Source organism: Sceloporus occidentalis, unplaced genomic scaffold, assembly GCF_023333645.1.
Source record: "Sceloporus occidentalis isolate IW3139 unplaced genomic scaffold, rSceOcc1.0.p SCAF_11, whole genome shotgun sequence".
Taxonomy (NCBI): Eukaryota; Metazoa; Chordata; class Lepidosauria; order Squamata; family Phrynosomatidae; genus Sceloporus; species Sceloporus occidentalis.
This window is the reverse complement of record NW_028316991.1, coordinates 23,702,274-23,727,457: the sequence shown is the minus strand read 5'-3', so window position 1 is coordinate 23,727,457 and position 25,184 is coordinate 23,702,274. Positions and strand designations below refer to the sequence as shown.

At 45.2% G+C, this 25,184-nt stretch overlaps 1 protein-coding gene across 1 annotated transcript; it reads right to left on the bottom strand.

Moving 5' to 3' along the window:
- LOC149305711 (DENN domain-containing protein 3-like) lies at window positions 1-25,184 on the bottom strand. The gene is made up of 23 exons (XM_089477302.1): window positions 25,098-25,184; window positions 18,943-19,222; window positions 18,467-18,582; window positions 17,939-18,084; window positions 17,733-17,844; window positions 17,019-17,138; window positions 15,347-15,565; window positions 14,236-14,354; window positions 12,858-13,013; window positions 10,356-10,452; window positions 10,095-10,198; window positions 9,477-9,670; window positions 6,859-7,380; window positions 5,942-6,201; window positions 5,280-5,450; window positions 4,754-4,883; window positions 3,694-3,801; window positions 2,190-2,323; window positions 1,707-1,867; window positions 1,029-1,162; window positions 684-802; window positions 464-601; window positions 1-201 (listed from the first exon to the last, which is right to left on the bottom strand). The coding sequence occupies exons 1-23, from the start codon at window positions 25,182-25,184 to the stop codon at window positions 1-3; spliced, it is 3,828 nt and encodes a 1,275-aa protein (XP_089333428.1).

Here is a 25,184-nt window from a genome sequence, read left to right as displayed (position 1 = left end):
TTATTCCACTTTCCAGATTGCCACTTTTCCATCTTCTTTTCCAGATCCACTTAGAACATATCGGTCTTCCGCCGAACATAAGGATTTCACCACGTCTGCATGCGCGACCAGTTCCTTCTCTACGATCTTCCTTTCAGCATCAATGATGTAGATCTTCCCTTTGGATTTACCCTGTGATATCCCTTTACTGCCGACCCACATCTATAACGAGAGAGAGAGGGAGAGAGATTTTATTTAAACAATAAAATGATTCAAAGATTTGGTGAACTCAATATATATTATAATATTATAATAAAGCGTAATCAATATACTTTATTTTAAACGCATTAAATGAAATCAGACTATGCTTAGCTTAATATTTTTGGGGGGGCATTCTGTGTTATTTAAAATGAAGTTTGTACTAGTGCTGGAATGAGTTATTAAAGGGTTAAACTGACCGAGAGGGACACGGCGGCTCTCTTACCTGCTGTTTGACCTTCAGCATACAGGTGATCTCCGTACAGTCTTGAAGAAGGATCTTGACCGGGGCTCTGGACAAATCGACCATGTCGAAAACAAAGACTTCGTTGTTCCCCTTACACGACGCCCAGAGCTGCTGCCTCTAAAGAAGACCGGAGAGAAGGTAATTAGTCGCATGTCGTGTAAACGGCGCGCCATCCGCTGCCCGCCATCCGCTTTCATACCTCGGAGAGTAACTGGATGCAGTGGAAAGCGGAGCCGATCTTTTGCAGGCTTTCTGTGATTTCTAACTTCTGTAACGGGTGGCCGGACTTGTTGGTCAAAAGAACACAGTCTCTGGCACCTGGAGAAAGCAATAATTATTAATACTAGCGGAAGGACGCTTCATTTACCAAAATATATATATATAAATAAAAAAAATACAAAAACAAACTGAACTTTTTTTTTTTTTTTTTTTTTTATGTGTAAAAGATATTACTACGTAGCTACTCCCAACTCGTCTTATCTTAACCGATGCTTAACCAGTAGTGGGTAACCGGCCCACGCGGGGGTCATTCAGAGACACTCACAGTACACGAGGCAGTCGTCGTAGGCTTTCATGGACGTGGCAGTTTGACACGGCAGCTGGAAGCGATGGTGAATCTTAAGGGTGTTTATATCCCAGGCAAGGACGCAGCCGTCCGCACTGCAGGAGTAGGAGATCCTTAAAAACAAAGCAACGCTCAGGATCAGCACAAACAAAACATGTTTGTATTACTGGTATCAGATTAAAATAGGTTTTCAAGAAAACTGCACTTTTTGTAGTTTTTGCCCCATAATATAATGTTTTCAGGCAGCTGCATATTAACCGTTTGTTCTTGCTCTATTATCTGATCCCCGATCTACTAAACACCCCGATTCCTTATCATACTGCCTGTGGGGAACAATAAAATGGCTCAGTCTTAGTCACCCAGTTGGACTCTGTCTAATGAAAGTCTATGGATGAACGGACTTCATTAGCATCGCCATAAAGCGTCAGCTCAGTGCGGTGTTTGAGCCGGGAAAGTCCCCCAAAATATCACATGACTGACAGCAACGGCGGCTCCAGGTCTGCAGATAAAGGGAGTTTATTGAAACAAAAAAAAGGAGATAAAACCAGATTTTGTCACTGCTGGCCGACATTATATGTTCCAAGGGAATTCTACATTAGATATGGATAACGTCGGATGCCTCGGTTATGTTTGTCATATACACCCAGCCCCTGGTACCTCCTCGGACCGGCGGCAGCGTCCACCACGATGTCCACGACTTCGGTGCGATGGTCAGTCAGCTGCTTGTTGCAGGACATGCTGTGCGTGTTTATGATGTAGATGGTAGAGTTGCTGGATCCAATCCACACCTGGTTTTGCTCCACTCCCACCATGCACCTCTTCAAGAGAGAGAAGCGGGAGCTTTACACAATGACCCTCAATCAACCGGAGCGCTGCTTTTAACCCTTTCTGCCAGGACACCCTCCAAGAGCTTCAGCCCCCAACTAAGCCCGCCTGGTGGCCCCGGGTTTAAAATATTTCGCTATCATGTAACACGCTAAACACAGCTGTGGCTGCCGCATCCGGATGTGGCGTTATCAGAAAATAAATACCCCCGAAACTTAAAAATAGAACATTAAACAAAAAATAAAAAAAGCTAAGAAGGTAAGTGTAAGAAAATCCACCCAAAAAAGTGCTGAAACGTTTCTCCGCGCCGCTCACCAGTTTGGCGCTCCCCACTTTAAAGCAGTGATGCAGAATGGACCAGGTGGAGGCGTTAAACACGACCACCTTCCCCTCGCGCAGGCCGCACCACAGTTTGGGGGAGTCATCGCCTTCCGCCGAATCCAGCTGCCCTGAAAGATACAAGCGGAGATTTCCCCCTTTAACACAGTAAAAAAGCGCACAGTTTTCTAAAAGTTTCCAGGGGAAAAAAAAACCAAAACATATTTTTTATATTCACGAATTATTAAAAATATATATAAATGGAAACACAAGAAATTCAGAAATTCGTTTTTTCTCCGTGAAAAAATAAAAATAATTGAGATAATTTTAAATTGTATAGAATATTCTGCGCTCATCCATAAACATTTAACTTATTAAATGAATAAAAATATTTGGTACGACGGTACGGCAATCTCCCACAATGCACCGGTCTAGTCCCAATCGCTACACTTTATGCTGTTCTCTTTCCATATCATAGAACGAATAATATACAGAATAATAAAAATGTTCTAATTGGAGCCCGAGGTCAGTGCTTTGATGAAAAAAAAAAAGAGAAAAATGGGAAAAAAAGTGTCAATCGTGTCCTTTAAGGGCCACGTAAAACCACATCTCTATTTTCTTTTATTCGGTGGCTGCACTCCCCGGCCGGAAGGCTTGTGATTGGGCCCGGGTCACCGAGCCCAGTGATTGGAACAATTTGTCGGTTGCTATAGGGATATGGGGATACTTTACACCGAATCCGATTTCATTTAATGTGAATTTTTATTTTTTTCCCCCCAAACTGTGAAAAGTTGGGTGTTTATTCCCTACATCTATTTCACGGTTTAGTTTTTTCCTTGTTTTACCCACAATGCTGTATTTACACATCTCTAATAGCAGGTCTCGCTTTACAGCCTGCTGTTCACTGGGCGGAGCCTAAGTGCTGAGTGACAGCATGATGTGATGACCCACGCCCACAGCCTATGCCTGTTATCTCCTGATTCTCACTATGGACGGGGGAGGCTGTCTCTTCTCCAGCGCCTGTCTCTCTCTCTCTCTCCAAGACCTCTCTGGGGGTCTCCCTCCTTTTAATTACCTTTTAAAACTGTTATTCATTTTTTTCTGCCCCTAGCAACATCTGCCCCTGGTAACAGTTCCCCAACTCACACAGTGAGCCCCACAGGTCTAATAAAATGACCTCCAGAGCTCCATTACCCAGCCTCGGCCGCCCGGAGACACAAAGTGAGGTGGAGGTGCTGTGCGGTCATGCTGGGGGGGGGGCAGTTCCTGCCTCTAAATATCCCAACATGGCCGCATACAAACAAATATATAAAAAAATACATTTAAATAAACTGAACATTATAATGCCAAAATAAATCATTTCTGTGCCGTACTGTCCCTTTAATTATGCAAATTAAAGTACCAATCACAGGAAGGACGGAGCTGCCCATACAGACCGCTGTTTATTGAACGCTTGCCTGAAACATTCGGCACTGATCAGGTTAATTGACCCATTCATTACCTGGCGTGTACAAAAGCACATCCACGGACTGAGCCACCGTTTCCCCCGACGACGGGTTGATTCGGTGCTTCAAGGTTTCTGCAGTTGTTTTTGGAACCATCATGGGCACTGCCGAGAAAAACACAGATGATATATTTTTAATTTAATCAGATCAGGGTTTTTTTTTTTTTCTTACTTTATGGGGAAGGGGGTAAGTGAAACTGCCTCCCAGCAGAGGTGGTACAGGCTAAAACAGTGAGGAAGGAAACGTAATCCCTTCAGTACTAAGGGTTTTTAGTATCCTAAATACCGGTTTTATAGCCATTTTCACCATATGTTGGACTCCCCGTTTCTGTGTTAAGATTTACCCACGCAAATTAGACACCCTTTATCTTCAGGACATATATGGCCTTCTTTCGAAGCCATAGAAACATTAAAAAAAAATTTGTTAGTATTAAAATTTATTCGCGATAATATAAAAAAACGATATACTAAATTATAAAAAAAATAAAAAAATAAAAATGATACATCTCATGGGTGCCTGATCACCCGTGGAGCAGTCTCTGGGAGTACCGGCACTTCTTAAGGGACAGCTTGCCTCATGTTATGGATGTGCCAGTATGTCCGTAGGGTAGCAAATGGGTTAAACAATTTCCCCTGCGCTGATCACACTGTGATGAGCAAACACGGCTTCTTCCCCCTGCCGAGTTTCTCCTCTCCTCCAAAGACCTTCTGGTGGAAGGGAAAGCCGGATCAGGTGATCAGACATTCGTGTTATAACGGTGTACAGGCGCTCACACCCAAGCTGCATTACACACAATCTGTCGGGAGGAAGCAAGCTGGCTGGCTTCTGCCAACAGCGGGAAGTCTGGGCCGTCATTAGACAGCCTGATTTTACATGGAGCAGCATGGAGATGTCCCAGCAAAACAAGCTGGGTATACCAGTAACATGCCCCTACGTGTACCACTACATCCAAAGGGTTAAAAAAAAGTTGGCCATAGGGAGTTTTCACGCTGTACAGCGCTGTGGAATATGATGGCGCTATATAAAACAATGAATAATAATAATAACATGAAATACCTTCATTCCTCATCCTGTCAAAGTGGGAAAGTTTGGAAGCGGCGTAAATCGCTTTGGACGTTTGCAGAGAGGCAACGACAGCGTCCATCAGAAGGACGTTCGTCAGAGCTTCTTGGATGTACTGAGGATCCTGCACAAGAGCCGCAAAGTTGTTGTTTTATTATTATTTTTGTACACGAGTCATTATTGTGATGTTTGTCTATGTTATGTGATTTATATTAAAGAAAATGTATATATATATATATATTTAAAAAGAACATTTGTAAAAATGGACATTTTAATGTTTTATGGAATCAAACTGCCATTACTTTAAAATGATCCCAAATTCATGTTAAAAAAAACCCACAAACACAAAACACAACTTCACCAAATCTATAAGCATGAAATATTGTCTAAAAACGTACAGTTTGTCTTGTCTTTACATTACATTTTTTTGATGGCAGATTATGCCCTTGTTCAGTAATATATTACCCCACCGGCATTGTGGGGGGGTTTTTTGTTACGTTTTTTTATTTTGATAACCGACCTTGTGATCGTCGGCCATCTTCCTTCCAGCCCACATCTCCTTGATCATCAAATTCCACAGATCGCACTCGGACTTCAGGTTAGCCTCGAAGAGCTCCTTTTTTGAGGAGTCTTTTATCCGAAGGGTTGGAATCCTTAACACAAGGAAAGTTACGGTGGTGCTTTTAACCTCCTAAGAAAAATAATCTATATTACCAATACTAATAATAATAATAAATAATTAACAAGTGCAGCCCAAATCCCAAACCTTGGAAACAACACCTTATGTCATGAAAAGATCTCCCTAGAGGATGAATGACAGCCAATCAAATGCCCTGATACAGTTAAATGGCAAAGGCTTTGTCCCTGTTCTCCGTCTCTCTCCTTTTAACTTTATCTGCAGACCTGGAGCCGCCGTTGCTGTCAGTCATGTGATATTTTGGTGACTTTCCCGGCTCAATCACCACACTGAGCTGATGCTTTACGGCGATGCTAATGAAGTCCGTTCCTCCATAGACTTTCGTTAGTTGGAGTGTCTGACTGAGCCATTCTATTGTTCCCCACAGGCAGTATGATAAGGAGTCGGGGTGTTTAGTAGATGGGGGGGGGGTCAGATAATAGAGCGAGAAACTAGTAGAATATTTTAATGTAATGAGTGGGACTGCCCCTTTAAGCGCCATCTACCTCTATATTCCTGAACGTGGCTATCTCGGTGAAGCCGGGTCTGCCCTCAGACAAGAGGAACAGGCGTTTCTGAGTCATCGCTATCTTTCCTACGCCGTAAGTCGTCTTGACGGAGTTTGACAGCTTGTAGACGAACTCGTTCTTATCCAAACATTCAGTGATGACAGAAGGAAGGTCGACTGCTTCGGCTTCGGCCTCCGTTTCTTTCCAGTAGGTGTAGAAATGCTTGAAGATATCGGGGTCCACTTGCTTCTGGTGACCTTGAGGGAGGAAACACAGTAAGCGAGCGATGGTTAGAACGCTGAATTATCGAGAGCGGATACATGGTCTCCTACACAAGAACACGCGGAACTTGTAGAAGACCTCTGGACGTTTTTTTATCAATGATGGAGGCGGAAGAACCGGTTCTACTGCAGTACAAGCCGGGCCAGGGAAGAGCCTGACCGTGGCCTCCATGACCCTCGTACCAGTCAAGGTGGGCTCCAAGCTGTCATTTATAACGGTTTCAGAAAAACTTCATAAAGGCAGGTAAATTGGGAATTCCCGCAAGGAACATTTAAGGACGTCTGAGAAACGCTTCTCTTTATCCGCGAATCTGTCTGCAATATTCTGGCCTCTTGGAGTATTTCTGCAAAAGGGGCAGACCCAAGGGGCACAGCCTCACCCCCGTTCCTCCAATCAGGGGAGAGGTGAGCGGAGAGGCTACGCACCTTTTAGCGGAAGAACCTGGATAACGGAGAGGATAGCGGCGAGAAGCGGGCAAGGAAAGAAGAACAGGAAGAGGCGACAGAACAGGAAGAGGCGACAGAACAGGAAGAGGCGACAGAACAGGAAGAGGCGACAGAACAAGAACGTAGCCATCACGGAAACAAGGTGCGGAACGTGAAGATATCGGAACTCCGTTGGCTAAAACGTACCCACTGTCAGCGCCTCGAACAGCCGCCGTATCGTATCTGTATCCTTCACGATGCCAGATTCCTGGACCCGCCGGATGAAGTCGTTCATCTGCATGTGAGTCTTCGGCAACTCAAACTTCTTCACGCGGTCGTCGGCTCTGATCGCCTCCCTCTCCTTCTCCAAGACCTGGCTTATCAACCTCTTGAGCTCCGGCTTACGTTCCGCCTGCTGCCGTTCCGATGGCGGCAGAGACAGGACGACCTTCCTGACCAGATCGGCGGGAAAAATGCGTATGTCGGTTTTGTACAAGTTCTGGAAGTCCGAAAGCGCGTTGAGGAGCCTGCTTTGCGTCAGGTTGATGAGGCCTCGGAGGTAGTGATAGCGGGCGAGGAGGGCAGAGTTTTGGGGAGGCAGACAGTTGATCTCTTTGCTGAGATAGTTGTTGAAGTCGGAGTAGTAGGCCTGGACACTTCGGCTCACGAGAGGAAAGCTAATTTCCGGAAGCTTGAAAGTGTAAACAGTTTTCTCCGGGGCTTTTATTCCTGAAACAGAAAACGGACCCTCAGTTATCGGACCGTTATTAACCGCGATTCTAAAAATATAGAAACATAGATCGGCCCCGTTTCTCCTGCTGTAAAGACTCAGACCTTAATCAGTCGTTGGTCCCGTCTTAGATTCAGGAGCCGTATGTCTACCCCATGCATGTAGATTATATACACACATACATAAAATAATGCATACGCACATTTAAATAATTCTAAGTATTTTAGTATTTAAAGCACCCTTCAAAAGTTTGGGATCACCAAGCTGCTTTCATGGAAAACAACATTTGTGGGTGAAACATAATTACAAAAGGGTTTTCTAACCATCAATTATCCTTTTAAACTTAAACTTGGATCAGCGAACACAACGGGCCATTGGAACACAGGAGTGATGGGAGTGATATAGGGCCATTGGAACACAGGAGTGATGGGAGTGATAAATGGCCATTGGAACACAGGAGTGATGGGAGTGATAAAGGGCCGCTGGAACACAGGAGTGATGGGAGTGATAAAGGACCGTTGGAACACAGGAGTGATGGGAGTGATAAAGGGACATTGGAACAGAGGAGTGATGGGAGTGATAAAGGTCCATTGGAACACAGGAGTGATGGGAGTGATATAGGGCCAGGGCCGACCCGACAATGGAGCTGAGTGGGGCAACTGCTCCAGGCGGCACTTTTGCGCTTTTATTTTTAAAGCGGAATAGAGAGGGGCGCCGAGTGGTCAAGCTGTCAGTACCCGCTCGGCGCCCCTCTCTCTCTCTCCTTGTCGGCGAGTCTCCCTGTTCGGTCTCGGTGCTGGCTTGTAATGCTAAGTGCCGGAAGACTGCCGAAAGGTAAGTACGGGGGGGGGGGGGGGGAGTAAGGGTAGATAATAGGGAGGGAGGGAGGGAGAGGAAGGGTAGATAATGGGGTGGGCGGCATTTCGTCATTTTGTAGGGCCATTGGAACACAGGAGTGATGGGAGTGATAAAGGGCCACTGGAACACAGGAGTGATGGGAGTGATAAAGGGCCACTGGAACACAGGAGTGATGGGAGTGATAAAGGGCCTCTGTACGCCTATGAAGAGATTCCATTAAAAATCTGCAATAGTCATTTAGAACATTAACCCCGTCTGCGCTGGATTTCTCATCCATTTCATGTTACTTTAATGGACAAAAACAAAAAAACATCTAAGCGACCCCAACGTTTTGAACTGTAATGTGTGTGAGATGGAGACAAATTCTATTGTTGAATAAACAAATCTCTAAACATCAAATGTTTGATCAAAACCTTTTTTCTAGTAATGCAAAAATCTGGCTGTTTAAAAAAAAAAATTATATAAAATCCATAAAAATACGTAATGAGCAAAATCACATAAGACTAAGCATTTGATTATTTGTTTAAAAGTCGGATGATTAAAAAGAGGTATAAAAAAGATATTTTAATGCTTTAAATGTTAATTTTATATGATTACAGACAGGAAGCTACAGGATACACTATACTTAGTGAAATGAAAAGCAAACATAGAAACCTACAATTTGCCGCCAGATCGGCCCCATCCGGCCCCCGTTTCTCCTGCTTTAAAGACTCAAACTTTTAACAGTCGTTGGTCTCGTCTTAGATTCAGGAGCCGTATGTCTATCCCATGCATGTTTAATACCCTCGCTGTATTACCCTCTACCACCTCTGCTGGGAGGCTGTCCACTTATAGACCACCCTTTCAGTAAAGTAAAACTTTCTTACATTACATCCTATGAATGGAAAACAGAAGGAAACATCAAAACTAAACTCTTTATCCAAGATATAAACAGAACTTAAAATTACATTCTATATGACCAATTTTCAATAAAATACTGTGAATAAAAATGAAATTAATTAAAACGAAAAAAAAAGATGTTTTGATTAAACATAATTAACCATTTAGCCTTAAGGTGGTTTCAGGACTCGATTCGGGGGACAAACCGTAACCAGGGTTAGAACTAAGAACTAATAATGGGGATCCTCGGGTCACCGAAAGGAACGGGGACGATTGAAAGGCGGGTGTTTAATTTTACGCATCAGGAGGTGAAAGGTCATGAAAAGGGGAGTATTTGGTGTTTGGACGCCGTCCTCACCGTGGTCGACGCTGGGTTTTCGGAGGGAGAAGTGGCGCGTGGGCAGGCTGTCCTCGGCGGTCTCCAGCAGATTCGGCATACTGATCACCAGCTTCTTACTGAACATGTGCTCGGGGCGGAAGCGCTTCACCTTCTCCGGGGCGCGACTCCTTGGGTTATCAGGACACAGCGTCATCCCCCTTACGTTAGAGCACCTGGGGGGGACACGATATCAAAAGAAGGAAAGGAGCGCGCAGGGATATCTCATCACTGATTGGCCACGGAGACAAAATACCTTATATACAAAACTTACTAACTGTCAGTATATGGCCATCAACCACTGTATGGGGTCTGCACTAACCCAGGTGTTTGATGTAACGTAAGAAAGTGTTACTTTACTGAGAGGGTGGTAGATAAGTGGAACAGCCTCTCATCAGAAGTGGTAGAGTGTAATACAGTGAGGGGATTAAACATGTATGGGATAGACATGCGGCTCCTGAATCTAAGACGAGACCAACGACTGGAGACTAGACGGGACAAACGGTCAAAAATCTATGTTTCTAAGACATCTCCCTGACCGGCACTATGAAGGGCGGCCCCCAACCGGCCCCGTGCAATGTATGTCTTTAAAATGATTACCCGTTGACTTCGGAAGAGGTCCTGAGCTCCACGTGCGTGAAGGCGTCCATCCTTTTGTTGAGCCGAGCCTTTAGAAACGAGTGGAATGTATAGGTGTCCAAAACCTACGGCAAAGAAGGGTTTTTGTTCCAGTTACCATGGCAATCATTACCGCAGAATAAAACGAATTCCGGAACCGATTCTTTGCCTTTTCCAGAGAAATTGGTGGTAAATATTCAGGCGCATGGAGATAATCACAGATCTACCTTGGTCCAGACGTACCTTCTTATAGAAGGGATAGTCGCCCCGCGCCCTCGTCTTCAGGAACTCTTCGCTGTTGAATACTCGGTGCTCGTAGTTCAGGTGGCCTTTAACATCTCTGCGGGACGGGGAGTAAACGGTTAGGCTTCAGGCGCGGAGCGAACACGTCTCTGTCCCGGGTACTTTGATAACAAGTGAAGAAATAAAAACGTTCCGTGGAGGAGACCCGATCACATGCAGTGCAGACACGTCCTACGGAATTCACATCCAGACGGACGGAACGGAAGCAGCGGTTTTATTAAACTCATCCCAACACTTTTTATTACTATCAGAAAAAAACCCAGTTTCCATAATATGATGTTTTCAGGCAGCTGCATATCCGCCGTTTGTATGATTCTCGCTCTGTTATCTGACCCCCAATCTACTAAACACCCCGACTCCTTATCATACTGCCTGTGGGGAACAATAGAATGGCTCCGTCTTAATCACCCAGTCGGACACTCTGACTAATGAAAGTCTATGGAGGAACGGACTTCATTAGCATCGCCATAAAGCATCAGCTCAGTGCGGTGTTTGAGCCGGGAAAGTCACCCAAAATATCACATGACTGACAGCGACGGCGGCTCCAGGACTGCAGATAAAGGGACTTTATTGGGGCAAAATGAGATAAAATCAGGTTTTTATCAACAATGACCAACATAACTGTATACAGGGCTGGAGGGGTTATATTACTGTATACAGCGCTGGGGGGGTTATATTACTGTATACAGCGCTGGGGCTTATATTACCGTATACAGCGCTGGGGGGTTATATTTGTGACAGGGCCAGGCTAGCTGGCTCATGTGTCATATGAAGTTTAGCCGGGTCACGGAGCACTTTTGTGTCCGGTTCTGTATACTGTGACCCGGTAATATATTATATTGTGTATTATTGTGTAACCGGCCCAGAGACTGATGTGGATTCAGCCCCAGCCTTCAAAGAGACGATCCTATAATCTGGCTGGGGCTCTTAATCAGCCAACACAGCCCTGTCTGCCCAGCCGGCACCCGCACTACAGGGGGGATAACACAGGTGGGGGAACCCATTGTATTCTGTAATCCCCTCACATGATACATCCCCTGTATACTGATGGGATTTGTGATGGGATGTGGCTGATGGGATTGGGGGTTGGGTTCGGTACACATTGCATTGAGATTGTATATAAGTTCTGTGTGTTTGTAATAAAGAGAGTTCTTCTTGGTTTACTACGGATGGTGGTCTGGATGATCCGTGGATAGCTGAGTGCTATCCGTATGAGGGACTGACTGGTGATTCCTCAGCCCTCAAACAGGGGGACCCAGCCTTGGGTACGGTGACCCTGTAACAATATTGCTGTATACAGCGCTGGGGGTTATATTACTGTATACAGCGCTGGGGGTTATATTACTGTATACAGCCCTGGGGGGTTATATTACTGTATACAGCGCTAGGGGGGGGTTATATTACTGTATACAGCACTGGGGGGTTATATTACTGTATAAAGCGGTGGGGGGTTATATTACTGTTTACAGCGCTGGGGGGGTTATATTACTGTATACAGCGCTAGGGGGGGTTATATTACTGTATACAGCGCTGGGGGGTTATATTACTGTATACAGCGCTGGAGGGTTATATTACTGTATACAGCGCTGGGGGTGATATTACTGTATACAGCGCTGGGGGGGTTATATTACTGTATACAGCGCTAGAGGGTGTTATATTACTGTATACAGCGCTGGGGGGGTTATATTACTGTATACAGCGCTGGAGGGTGTTATATTACTGTATACAGCGCTAGGGGGGGTTATATTACTGTAAACAGCGCTGGAGGGTGTTATATTACTGTATACAGCGCTGGGGGGGGTTATATTACTGTATACAGCGCTGGGGGGGGTTATATTACTGTATACAGCGCTGGGGGGGTTATATTACTGTATATAGCGATGGGGGGTTGTTCTGTGACTAAATCATCTGTTGCTTGTGAATCACTTGGTAAAGATAGCTCGGATTCCTCTTTATATTTTCCGTGGAAGTTGTGAATGTAAATCTATGGAAAGTAACGAACTCCTAGCGGAAAACATCAGGAAGGGAGCGAGGGTTCCGGACAGAAGCTGGAAACGGGTTATAAGAAGGCAAGTATCGGGGCAGAAAAAGAATACCGTGAAGTTAAAATTCACTCCGGCCGTCATACGCCCTTTAATGTATACGATAGCCGAGTGTCACCTTTAATGAAAGGTGCTGACGGGAATTCTTCCTTTTTTGGCGGGTTCGGCAGGAAGTAAGGGGAAGGGGCTTCACAGCTGCTCTTCCTGTTGCTGCATGCCCCATCCACTATTTCTTTTATGCCACACCCCTTATAAGCAGAACACACCAATGCTTATTATACCCCACCCAATTAAAGCCTATGCCCCGCCTGCACCATTTTTTTTTGGGGGGGGGGGTTTAAGCATCAGCCATCAGTCTTGCTCCGACAGGTTTTGGGGGTCTCGCTGCGTCGCTTCTTACCTGAAGATGTCAACGAGAAGCTGCAGCGCCGCCTCCTGCACCTCGGAGTTCAGGTTCTGCTGCCAGAGCTTCCTGCGCATCCTCAGCTCAACGAGATCCACGGGGGAGCCGAGGTGACTTAACTCGAGGTCGTAGTGGAACCGCAGACCCTCAACCCTGTGACAAGAGAAAAAAATAACTAACAGTAAAGTTCTGTATAAAGCCTTATAAAAATCATAAATGCCATCGTATAATCACAAATATCATATAATCATAAATACATCGTATAATCACAAATATCATATAATCATAAATACATCGTATAATCAGAGGATTCCCAATAATCAGTCATGAAGTTTTATAATGAAAATGCTTCAGATACAAATCTATCTCACCCCTGAAATACCCCACACATATCTTACACCTGGGGGTTATATTACTGTATACAGCTCTGGGGGTTATATTACTATATACAGCGCTGGGGGTTATATTACTGTATACAGCGCTGGGGGGTTATATTACTGTATACAGTGCTGGGGGTTATATTACTGTATACAGCGCTGGGGGTTATATTACTGTATACAGTGCTGGGGGGGTTATATTACTGTATACAGCGCTGGGGGTTATATTACTGTATACAGTGCTGGGGGGTTATATTACTGTATACAGCTCTGGGGGTTATATTACTATATACAGCGCTGGGGGTTATATTACTGTATACAGCGCTGGGGGTTATATTACTGTATACAGTGCTGGGGGGTTATATTACTGTATACAGCGCTGGGGGGTTATATTACTGTATACAGTGCTGGGGGTTATTACTGTATACAGCGCTGGGGGGGTTATTACTGTATACAGCGCTGGTGGGTTATATTACTGTATACAGCGCTGGGGGTTATATTACTGTATACAGCGCTGGGGGGGTTATATTACTGTATACAGTGCTGGGGGGTTATATTACTGTATACAGCGCTGGGGGGTTATATTACTGTATACAGCGCTGGGGGGTTATATTACTGTATACAGCGCTGGGGGGGGTTATTACTGTATACAGCGCTGGGGGGGGTATGAGTTACACATAATAACAGGAGGATCATAAGAAATTGACAGGTTTCTAGGAATATAAAAACCTTTTCTGCCAGGCGTCACCAAGCAAACACAGTTACACAGCACTTAGGCCAGGGCTTGACAAATCCCAGGAATAAGGCAGCCCCGGCTCCTGGATATTTAAACCTGGCTGCTTTCTGTGTATTTGGATCGTGCGGCTGATACATAATGCGCTGTTTGCTCCCATATCTGTCTTTTTGGTTCTGAATTGAGAACATATATAATCTATAATATAATAAAACGTATAATACAGGATGACGCCATGCCAGACCCGTCCATAATATCATATTACCTGGATATAAAACTCTCTGCAGCGTTGACAGGGATATCTGGAACATCGGTCTCTTCTTCACCGTTCAGGTAGGCGGTGCTCCCGTTATCGATGTTAATTAACACTAAATCTTCTGCCTCCTTAAAAAGAAAAAAAAAAGTGCCGCGTGAGCGTCGCAGTACAACCAAAACTCGTCAAAAGAACAAGAAGAACAGAAAAAAACCCGCGTTCAGACGCTCGCAGACAACGTCCCCTCCAAGCTGGTGTCAGTGAAACCGAGACGGACCCCCAATCACCCACGTGCCGGGTATCGGAGCCCAGTGTCCCTCGGACGCTCTTCCAGGGGTATTTGGTGCCATAGTACGCGGTAAATTAAAACCCTGCTTCTAATGTCTGCTTAAAAAAAAATAATTATATATATATATATATATTATACACACATATATATATTAACTGCAACATTCACATTTAACAACAAAAAAAACCACATGACTGGAGACTACAGACCGGTGAGTCTGACACACGGATGAAACGTTATTGTGAATGATTAGTGAATAACACAACTAAAGAGTTAAACACTACCTGCCTCCCGGCGAGACGAGGCGAGCTTTCTGTGTGAACGTGGAGGTTATACCCCGGGGGCAAAGAGCAGAAACCCCCCCCTGTTTTGTCCTGTACCCACAGATCGCCCAGCATATCACCCATCTGTCCCGCATTTACTCATGCGAGGTTATTAAATCGGAAGAGGGCGTCTCATGACCTCCGGTAAGGCTGGTGAAAGTGGCTTCGTGGTGGTTTGGGTAACCGGGGAGAGGTAAATTCCAGGAATACAACCACTACACGGAAACCAGAAACAGAATACGAAACCGGTATAAAAGTAACAGCGGCAACCGACACTGGGGGCGCAATAAAGCATGACAGGCGACACGCAAAAGTGATTAACCCCCAATAGGACGAGCCACAGACACGCGGAAGCACAAAAGTGTGAAGAGCGGTAAAGCAAGGAAATGACTACTTTACAAAAAAGGTAGTAGATACATGGAATAGCCTTATTTTAATTAAGAACAGTATGTTTTTTTAAATCTCTTTCCTTAACAGGGTTCTTGGGGGGCCAGCAGGACGACTTACTGACCTTCTTAACTTCCTCGTAGTGATCCAGATGGCAGCCCATCAGAAAGGACGTGGGCGCCATGATGAAATCCAGCATCTGCCGTGATAAGATCGGGACGAACGTGTGCTGCCACTGCATGGGGTGCAAGTAAATCATAAAGCACTCGGCGACCAGCGTCAGCAGCGCCCAGTCCGACGAGAAGAACACGATCCTCTGCTCGGTGAGGATGCAGGACATGATCTAAACGAGAACACGGCAACGGAAAAACATTTAACGGAGCCCACCTAATGCGGATACGGGGGCCTCTCTAAAAACATACAACATACATCTACACAGCGCCACGGAGCGGGGTCACTAACAAGTTACTACATTAAAATAACATGAACCGGATCAGAAATCCGGCACAGACGGGGTTAATGCTATCAATGACTATTGTATCTGGAAACGGCTGATTTTTAATGGAATCTCTTCATAGGCGTACAGACGCCCTTTATCACTCCCATCACTCCTGTGTCCCAATGGCCCTTTATCACTCCCATCACTCCTGTGCACCAATGGCCCTTTATCACTCCCATCACTCCTGTGCACCAATGGCCCTTTATCACTCCCATCACTCCAGTGCACCAACGGCCCTTTATCACTCCCATCACTCCTGTGTTCCAATGGCCCTTTATCACTCCCATCACTCCTGTGCTCCAATGGCCCTTTATCACTCCTGTGTTCCAATGGCCCTTTATCACTCCCATCACTCCTGTGTTCCAATGGCCCTTTATCACTCCCATCACTCCTGTGTTCCAATGGCACGCTGTGTTCGCTGATCCAAGTTTAAGTTTAAAAGGATAATTGATGGTTAGAAAACCTTTTTGCGATTATTACAGCCAGAAATGTCCTTGTATCCTCAAACGTTTGAACTGTAGTGAATATTTATTATTTATTCACTAAGGGAATAAAAAAAAAGAAAAAAAAAAGCGACTTTTATTCCTTCGAAAAAGTTGGAATTTCCCGCTTAAGTTGTATTGAAGTTGGGTTTCTCTTTGTCTCAGAACAGAATGAGGAAGAAGGATGTGGAGATCACAGTCAAGGTCTTATGCAAAGTTTAGAACATCTCTTCGTAAAATAAAAGGAAATTGTGAAATGTTAAGAAAAACACCAACAAAAAATGCAAAAACCAGTATGTCATCCGCCGGTATGCGGAAAAACCACTCCGATTAAATTGGAATTTAGCAGACAGAAGCCGCGTTCTGTGAGAACCTCCGAAACGCGACACACGGGTCACAAGCGGCTACTTTTACAACACGGCTCACTTTACCGTTTGCGGGTGTTGAGATATTTTGTATTGTTTCCGCACGCTAAGGAAAATAATTAGAAAATAAGACTTATTTTATTTAATCCTCCCTTAGCTGCCTCTACTGAAAGCAGGAAGCATACTTAAGTACACTTCCTGTTTAGGGAAAAATAAAAACAATAGTTTTAGGGGTGGTTTGCGACTTTTTCCTTTGATTTAGGAATATTTTCTAGGCTTTCAAGGGTTCTCTAGGCCAAGCAAGATGTTCGGATGTCACATTAAGGCTGAGCACACCGTGCCACCCGCGCTGAAAGCCGCCAATGTACCCCTAACTCCTAATCCACGAGCCGCAGTCACATTCACCCCTGAACCCTGTATCACGTAACGCACCGAGGTGGGACTGGTCACCTGTAACACTTCTTTGGGTGTGAAGCACAAAAACGGAAGGTGGAGATCCAGGTCGATGATGGGACTGCCCGGATCTTCTCGCGAGGGGAAGACGACGTGGAGGGGTTTCATGCTGAACACCTGAAACAACAGGAAGCCATCACAATATTATCGCGGGCATCAGCAGAACATTCCCACGAGTGCAGGATGTCATTACACGGACTTCACAAACACCATCTCACATCTCTCATGAAACAAGTTTCCCGACACCCGCCTTTCTCACAGACGCGTTACATGTTTGCACAACTTATCTTGGTCTAATAAAGTAGACTTCCGTAAAGATGATCAGGCAGGGCGCTGGGGTGTATGGCTGGCGGCATGAATAGCAAGAAGACGGAGGATCTCTGCTCAGACCTCACCTAGCGTATTTGGGGCACAGCCTCAGAGCAGAGGTGGTAGCGGGTAATACAGTGAGGGTATTAAACATGCATGGGGTAGGCATACGGCTCCTGAAGACCAGGCCAACGACCGATTAAGGTTTGAGTCTCTACCTTGGGAAATTGTCTAGACGGGCCGAACGGGGCTGATCTGCTGTCAAATTCTATGTTTCTACGTTTGTAAAGAATCCAGTAACTGCACAAAGACTCGCTTTCATCCGAAATGAGCACTTAGCCCCCATAATCCCATGAGTGTGTTCATACTTCGGAACATGCAGAAGGGCATGCGTTCCCTTACCAGGTGCAGGGGTCCCGGGGGCGGATTCGGAATCAGAGCTAATTTGGCTGCAAACTCCTTAACGCGGCCGTCGACGTCGGTATCTCGGCAGGACTTTAGTTGGACCAGTAAACTGAAATTTGGGTTTGAGGCAGACAATTATATATATATAGATATATAGATACATATTTATATTTAGTGAGATAGTATAGGTCTCCAGATCTTACCAGGAAAGGCAATCCTTTAGTGCGTTGTAGTACGGGTACCTGGAGATAACGCACACAGCGAAGGGTACGAAGATGTCGACGGACTTCTGGGTATTCCCGGAGGAAGAGTCCCAGTACACCTGGCCATTGCATAAACCCAACGCATTCTACAGACAAACAGAACGGGGTCAGAGGGACACAATGACTCTCTCCATTACAAATGGAATATTTCTGCTGCCTCTTTCCCCACATTTTATCGGAATGGCTCGTTATACCCGACCCACATCTATGTTACCCATCCCTCTACAGAGCAGAGCCTTCAAGAATCCCACCAGGAAAGAATTTGGGGCGCTGCATGAACCTGAGGGTCTTTCTTCTGGTTTCCTTTCGCTTCACGGGCGATGTCCTCATAGCCCTAACATGTTATTCCCACAACCTCTACATGTTAAAATACCCTCTTCAATGCCCCCTACAGAAGATCCGGTTCTTGAAGGCACCTCTCCGGGGTTGAACACAGCGGGTGCCGTTATTGCAGGGTAAAGGAATCACCTGGACCGTTCTGTAGAACTGAGTGACCACTCCGTACGTTCTGTTCCCGTAAACATCAGTGAAGACCAGGAAGTGAAAGTGGTCCTCCTTAGGTTCCAACGTCACTTGGAGGCCTCCTAAACGATGAAGTCATTAACACGTTATAAGAAAGAACACGCTTGCTACACGCTTAATGCCAGTGTGTACCACGCTTACTGCCAGTGTGTACCACGCTTAATACCAGTGTACACCACGCTTAATACCAGTGTATACCACGCTTACTGCCAGTGTATACCACGCTTACTGCCAGTGTACACCACGCTTACTGCCAGTGTACACGCTTACTGCCAGTGTATACCACGCTTAATACCAGTGTACACGCTTACTGCCAGTGTGTACCACGCTTAATACCAGTGTACACGCTTACTGCCAGTGTACACCACGCTTAATACCAGTGTACACGCTTACTGCCGCAGTCCAGCGGCGGCGGGCTTTACCTGGAAAGCAGAGCCCCGGCAAGCCGTTGAGATCGACGTCCTTCGGCACGCTTATGTCCTCGACGGGCGTCTCTTTCTGGTCGGCGGCCCCGCTGGACGGGTTCTCCGGCTTATTTTTGTCTTTCTTCTTTCTGAAGGAGCGTCTCTTGGCGACCCTTTGAAAGTTATTCTGGGATGTGATGGTTACCTGGGGTTCCTCTTTTAATACAAACGGAGGAACAAAAACAGAGAGTATCTCCGGCTCCAAGAACTGCAAACTCTTTATTCCTTTTTGTGCTACCTGGGGGGGGGGGGGGATACAAAACATGACATCATTTCTCAACAATACGCAAGAAATCTCAAACGCCATCATTCCTCGCAGCGCGGGGGGGGTCAGAACGCGAGTTTATACTGGGGCGTAATGGGAATTCTTTACTGCAACGGGCCTGATGGAAGCCAATAAAACACTTTGTTGCAGCAGAGTTCCACAAACTTAACTCTTTGATCTGTAACTTTTTGTCTTATCTTTTTTTTTTTTTTTTTTTTGCTTTAATCTTTCAGGCCAATTTCAGCTACCTGTAAATACTCATTTTAAGACAATCATCACAATATAATAAATATATATATTACGATATATAATATAATATAATACCAATGAAAACGGGAAACTAGCTAAAAACATAAAAGAATATTTTTCCTGAGAAAAAAAAAATAAATGGAAAAGGCTGGCAGGATAAAAAAAAAAGAAAAAAAAAGCAAAAAAAAAAAAGCAGAGGAAATATGTCAGCAAGCGAGGTGCAAATAAAGAGATACGGGCAAAAAAATGACAAAAGAATAGAACAGAAGGGAAAAAAGCAACAGAAGAGAGAAAAAAAGAAGTGCTTGCTAAACGCAAATGACATAAGGAGCAAATTATATAATTAAGAAACAAGGAATAAGTTGAAAACGCACGTTTCGGCTTGAACCCAACTACCATGACTGCGGCTGGGGGGGTAGTTCTAGTCCAGCTGTTATAGGGGAGAGGATTTTGATCACGTGTCATGGATCCCCCCCCGTGTTATTTCTCCCCGCATGCTGATCTTCTCATAGATTAAGCCAACAGCCTTTACTTTATTAGTAAATAACTAAATAAAAAACTTTCTGCCAATGTAACCAGAAGACATATTGGTTACAGACAGATCAGCAGCGGAACTTCAGCGTCGGGGCGTAATTCCATGTAACGGAATTTTTTTTTAATAAAAACGATTTTATCGATTTTCTTTATATTTTCTTTGGAAGAAAAAAAAAAAAGGAAGAGGGGAGGAATAAGAGACTAGCCACAGAAACATACACAGTTCCAATTACAGAGCGGAATTCCCCTTTTCGTCGGACGCGGTCCACTAATTGGAAGAAGATCGAAATTTCCCCAACTTCTCTTACGGAGGGGAACCGAATTACCCTGGGGTGAAAAAAAAAATATTCTAAACAGGAGAGAGATAACGCAATGGGGAGGAAAAATCATACAGATCCTACAAACAAATTAAGAGGACTGCTCTCACGGCTCCCTCATGCTGGGAAGGTAGCCGTTCCCTTGAATTTTTTTTTTTAATTTTTTTTATTTATTTATTTATTTTTTAAGGCCGTCCGTCCGAACTGATGCTTGAACATTTAAAAAAAATTTAAAAAATACATCAAAAAAGGGAAGCCGCGTTGATTTCTCCACCGATGAGGTAATCAGACAGCCGGACACGACAGGTGAAACCTTTACAATCTAATGAGTGCGCTTTAACCCTTTCCTCTGCAAGCGTCAGGACAGTGTAAGTATGTAATAAAGTTGTAACTGTGTTCTACAAGAATGAAAGATAATATAAAAACAGGGTACTTAGCTTTTTAACCCTTCTATTCATTCATCGGAACACACATGTGGTAGCTTCCCCAAGGACTCTTCCTCCAAAAAGCCCCTTATAACAGATATATGGAAAAAACTGAACAAATTCTGGGGTTACAGCTTTAAGAGTACTCTGTAAAAAGAATAAGAACCACAAATGGTGCGATAACGCTTAAAAGGTCTAAAACAGCCCCCACTCACAAGATTGTAGTAGGGACTGCGCCTTTAAGATAGCCGGGATTTTAGGAATCCTGGGGGTTTGCTGGAACTTTTAAAACCACCTCAAAGTTTATATTTTGTTAGCTTGTTTCTCGATGCATTATAACGAGTCCCTGATGAAGTCCGCATATGACGAAACGCGCTGGGCTTACTTTCTTAAAGCATTCAGCATTTTTATTGGGCTATTGTAAATAAAGAGCTTTTGGGAGATACCCTGCCTGCCCTTCGTTTGTATCCAGCAGATGACCGGTTTTTAAAACTTCCAGCAAACGTTGAGTGGGGGCAACGTTATCGCACCATTTGTGGTTTTTATTCTTTTTACAGAGTACTTTTAAAGCTGTATCCCCAGAATTTGTTCTGTTTTTATATCAGTGTAAGTATGTGCCTGCATACATGTATGAGAAAGGTTTCAGAGCGAGTGTGTATGAATGTGTGTGTAAGCGTGTGTATGTTAATGTGTAAAAGTAGCGCTACACCGACCATCATCCAATTAATTCCCATCCCCACCACAATCATCATTTTAATCACATATGGCTCATACTTACACACACGCAAACACCACCCATGTATACACGCAAGGTAACACACACACACACACACACTCATTCTAACACGCAAAATTCCTTTCTCCAACCCACCTATTTGCTGTACAGGATATGCGCTCTTATCGCCATGGAAACTTACAGAATGTTCCTTCTCATTGGACTTTTCCATAAGTTGTTATGGGAACTTCCAGGCTCAGGCTACCCAGAGCCCTCCCTTTTGAGGGGGAGTGGTTTCATGGGATGGGGAGGGGCTAGCCATGTCTTAATGGGGTGGGAGGGGAACGGAGTGGGTGTCCTTAAGCGGCCTCCCGCGACCTGGAGATTTACCGCCATCACCCGGAGAAGCCGCAATTCACCCAGAATCTCCTGGAGCCGGAATCCACTTTGTTTGAGCCATGCGGGGCCACAATAATATTATAAACACACCAGTATAATACAAACCACAACACCTGTAAACCGCATGAAGTCCCTATCCCTCTGTTCCGGCCTGTCAGCGAGTGACTAACGCTTGGGAGTGAAGCAGTCTCTCCAGGTTTATTACCCTCACGCCGCGCGTCCATCCCCCCCATAACCTCCCTGACTAATCCACGCGGTCTACAGGAACACGACAACTATAACGGAGGAATTTAAGATAAGCTTTACTTTACCGAGAGGGTGGTAGATAAGTGGAACAGCCTCCCAGCAGAAGTGGTAGAGGGTATTACAGTGAGGGGATTAAACATGCATGGGGTAGACATACGGCTCCTGAATCTAAGACGAGACCAACGACTGATTAAGGTTTGAGACTTTACAGCAGGAGAAACTGGGAACTAGATGGGGGCCGAATAGGTCTCATCCTGGGCAACATTCTAAAGCTGGGGCAGTAACCATGGACACCTGTTGATTGACAGTTTGCATTCTGCACTGGAATTCTTCCTAAAGTGCAGCCACAAACCAGTCCTTTCGATACGTTCAATAAGTCGGGCTTATGCTCCGTATAGACATCGGCTGATGTATTAAAAAAGTTTAGACAGCGGCAAAAGAGCTTTTAACACCAAAAATGCTGGTAACTTTTCTATATAATTCCCAGCAAGAGTTAAGACGGAGGAAAAATGTTACGCGATTAAAGAATTATTTTGGGGAAGGGTTACGGTGCGAACGCCGCATTCAGATCCAAGGGGGTTAAATTCAGCAGAGTCAGTGGAACGGCAGCTTTAAAGGCATTTATGTCCTGCTCTGGCCGCGGCATAAATCACTCTGCGGGAACTCAGCGAGGGCCACGCATTGTTCAGCGATGATTGGCAGGTCAGCAAAACCCCAACGTGAAGGTCAATCAGTAAAACCCTCCATGCACAGATTCTGCTTTAGCCGCGGGGGGGGGGGGGCATTAAATGAACACAACTGCCCCCCCTCCCATTATCCTTCACTACACCCCACCTCTTATTCCTCACCGCTGGGGGTTATATTACTGTATACAGCGCTGGGGGTTATATTACTGTATACAGCGCTGGGGGTTATATTACTGTATACAGCGATGGGGGTTATATTACTGTATACAGCGCTGGGGGTTATATTACTGTATACAGCGCTGGGGGTTATATTACTGTATACAGTGCTGGGGGGTTATATTACTGTATACAGCGCTGGGGGTTATATTACTGTATACAGCGCTGGGGGTTATATTACTGTATACAGCGCTGGGGGTTATATTACTGTATACAGTGCTGGGGGGTTATATTACTGTATACAGTGCTGGGGGGTTATATTACTGTATACAGCGCTGGGGGGTTATATTACTGTATACAGCGATGGGGGTTATATTACTGTATACAGTGCTGGGGGTTATATTACTGTATACAGCGATGGGGGTTATATTACTGTATACAGCGCTGGGGGGTTATATTACTGTATACAGCGCTGGGGGGGTTATATTACTGTATACAGCGCTGGGGGGGTTATATTACTGTGTACAGTGCTGGGGGGGTTATATTACTGTATACAGCGCTGGGGGGGTTATATTACCGTATACAGCGCTGGGGGTTATATTACTGTATACAGCGCTGGGGGGTTATATTACTGTATACAGCGCTGGGGGGTTATATTACTGTATACAGCGCTCGGGGGGGGTATTACTGTATACAGCGCTCGGGGGGGGGTATTACTGTATAAGGCACTCCCCCTTAAAGCTTTGGGATCCGGTAGTTCTTCCTGGCAGCAGGGAACGGACTCTTTGTTGCCGTGTGAGAGAGTCCATTGTCAGTTGGAATCTACAGTGAAGAACGTCACGCGAACAGAGATCCTTGAGATAGACGCTCGCTTGGCTGGCCCCGGATAATGCATATTTAAATGGGTTAGATTCGCCTCACTGTTTGATCTATACACCATGCAGGGCCAGCTTAGCCAGGGGTGTCCCTTTACAACGCAGAACGCTTTCCAGCTTAAATGAGTAAACGGAAGCAGGGGGTCCAAGGAGTTAGAGGATTCTGAGAGAGAGACCTCTGTGACGGCCTGTGGAGACGATCCCTAGTGCGCTCCCAGATTCCCTCCCCTGAGTGTGAGTGTGAGTGTAAGCGCCTGCAGAATCCGTAGCGCTGTTACATACAGGGGGGGGCGCAGTGAAAATATCCAACAAAGACAATGTAAAGTTGACAATAACATCAACACACGTTAAAAAGGAAGAAGAAGCGATCCCTGATCCTCAGAGCTTACACTCTATCCGGCGGCTTAACTCCCATAATTAAAGTTTTGTTATTTTCTTGACAGATTCGGGTTAAAAAACCTTTTTATTCACAATTTATTGGTTATTAACATATTTCTTTTACGGCAGGATGTCGCCGAAGACCAAGTTACAAGAAGCGACGGGATTGGTGAATCCCTCTTCAGGCTGCCGACACTAAATAGAGTAACGGTCAGAGTGCTTACGATCCAACGCCCTGCCGCCGGACCCCCTGACGTGCAGCGATAAAACCAAAAAAATACTGTATTTACCAACTCAGCCCTAATCTAACACTAGAGGGTCAGAGGCTGCGACGGAAGGGAGAGGGTAGTAGATAAGTGGAACAGCCTCCCAGCAGACATGGTAGAGGCTGATACAGTGAGGGGATTTAAACACGTTTAGGTTTCTACGCCTAGCAGAAAACATCAGCGACATCCCAGACGGGACGTTTAAGGAATCCGTCTGTCGGGTCGGTCAGACGTCTGACGCTGAATCAGAGAGTAAAGGAAAAAAACTGAATTTAACCCCAGACGCAGCCAGCAGGACATTAACCCTTTCAGCACTGGATGAGGATGCTGAAGACTAGAGCTCCATCCAAACACAAGGAACGGCAAGGGCCAAAAACATAGATCCAGGAGCCGTATGTCTATCCCGTGCATGTTTAATCCCCTCACTGTATTACCCTCTACCACTTCTGCTGGGATATAAGTGTATACGACGGCCGGAGTGTCCCTTTAAATCACACCGTGGCAGAGTCACAAGCACGTGCCCCAGGTGGGGCAGCAAACAACGGCTGCAGAATCATGCGCAGCATTCCAGGTAAACAGGTTATAACCCGCCCCGTGGGTACCTTGTCGATTTCTCTGATCTTCTCCGGATTTGCCCCCACCACCACGCAGATCTCCAATAATCCAGAGGGCAGCTCCGAGTCTTCCAT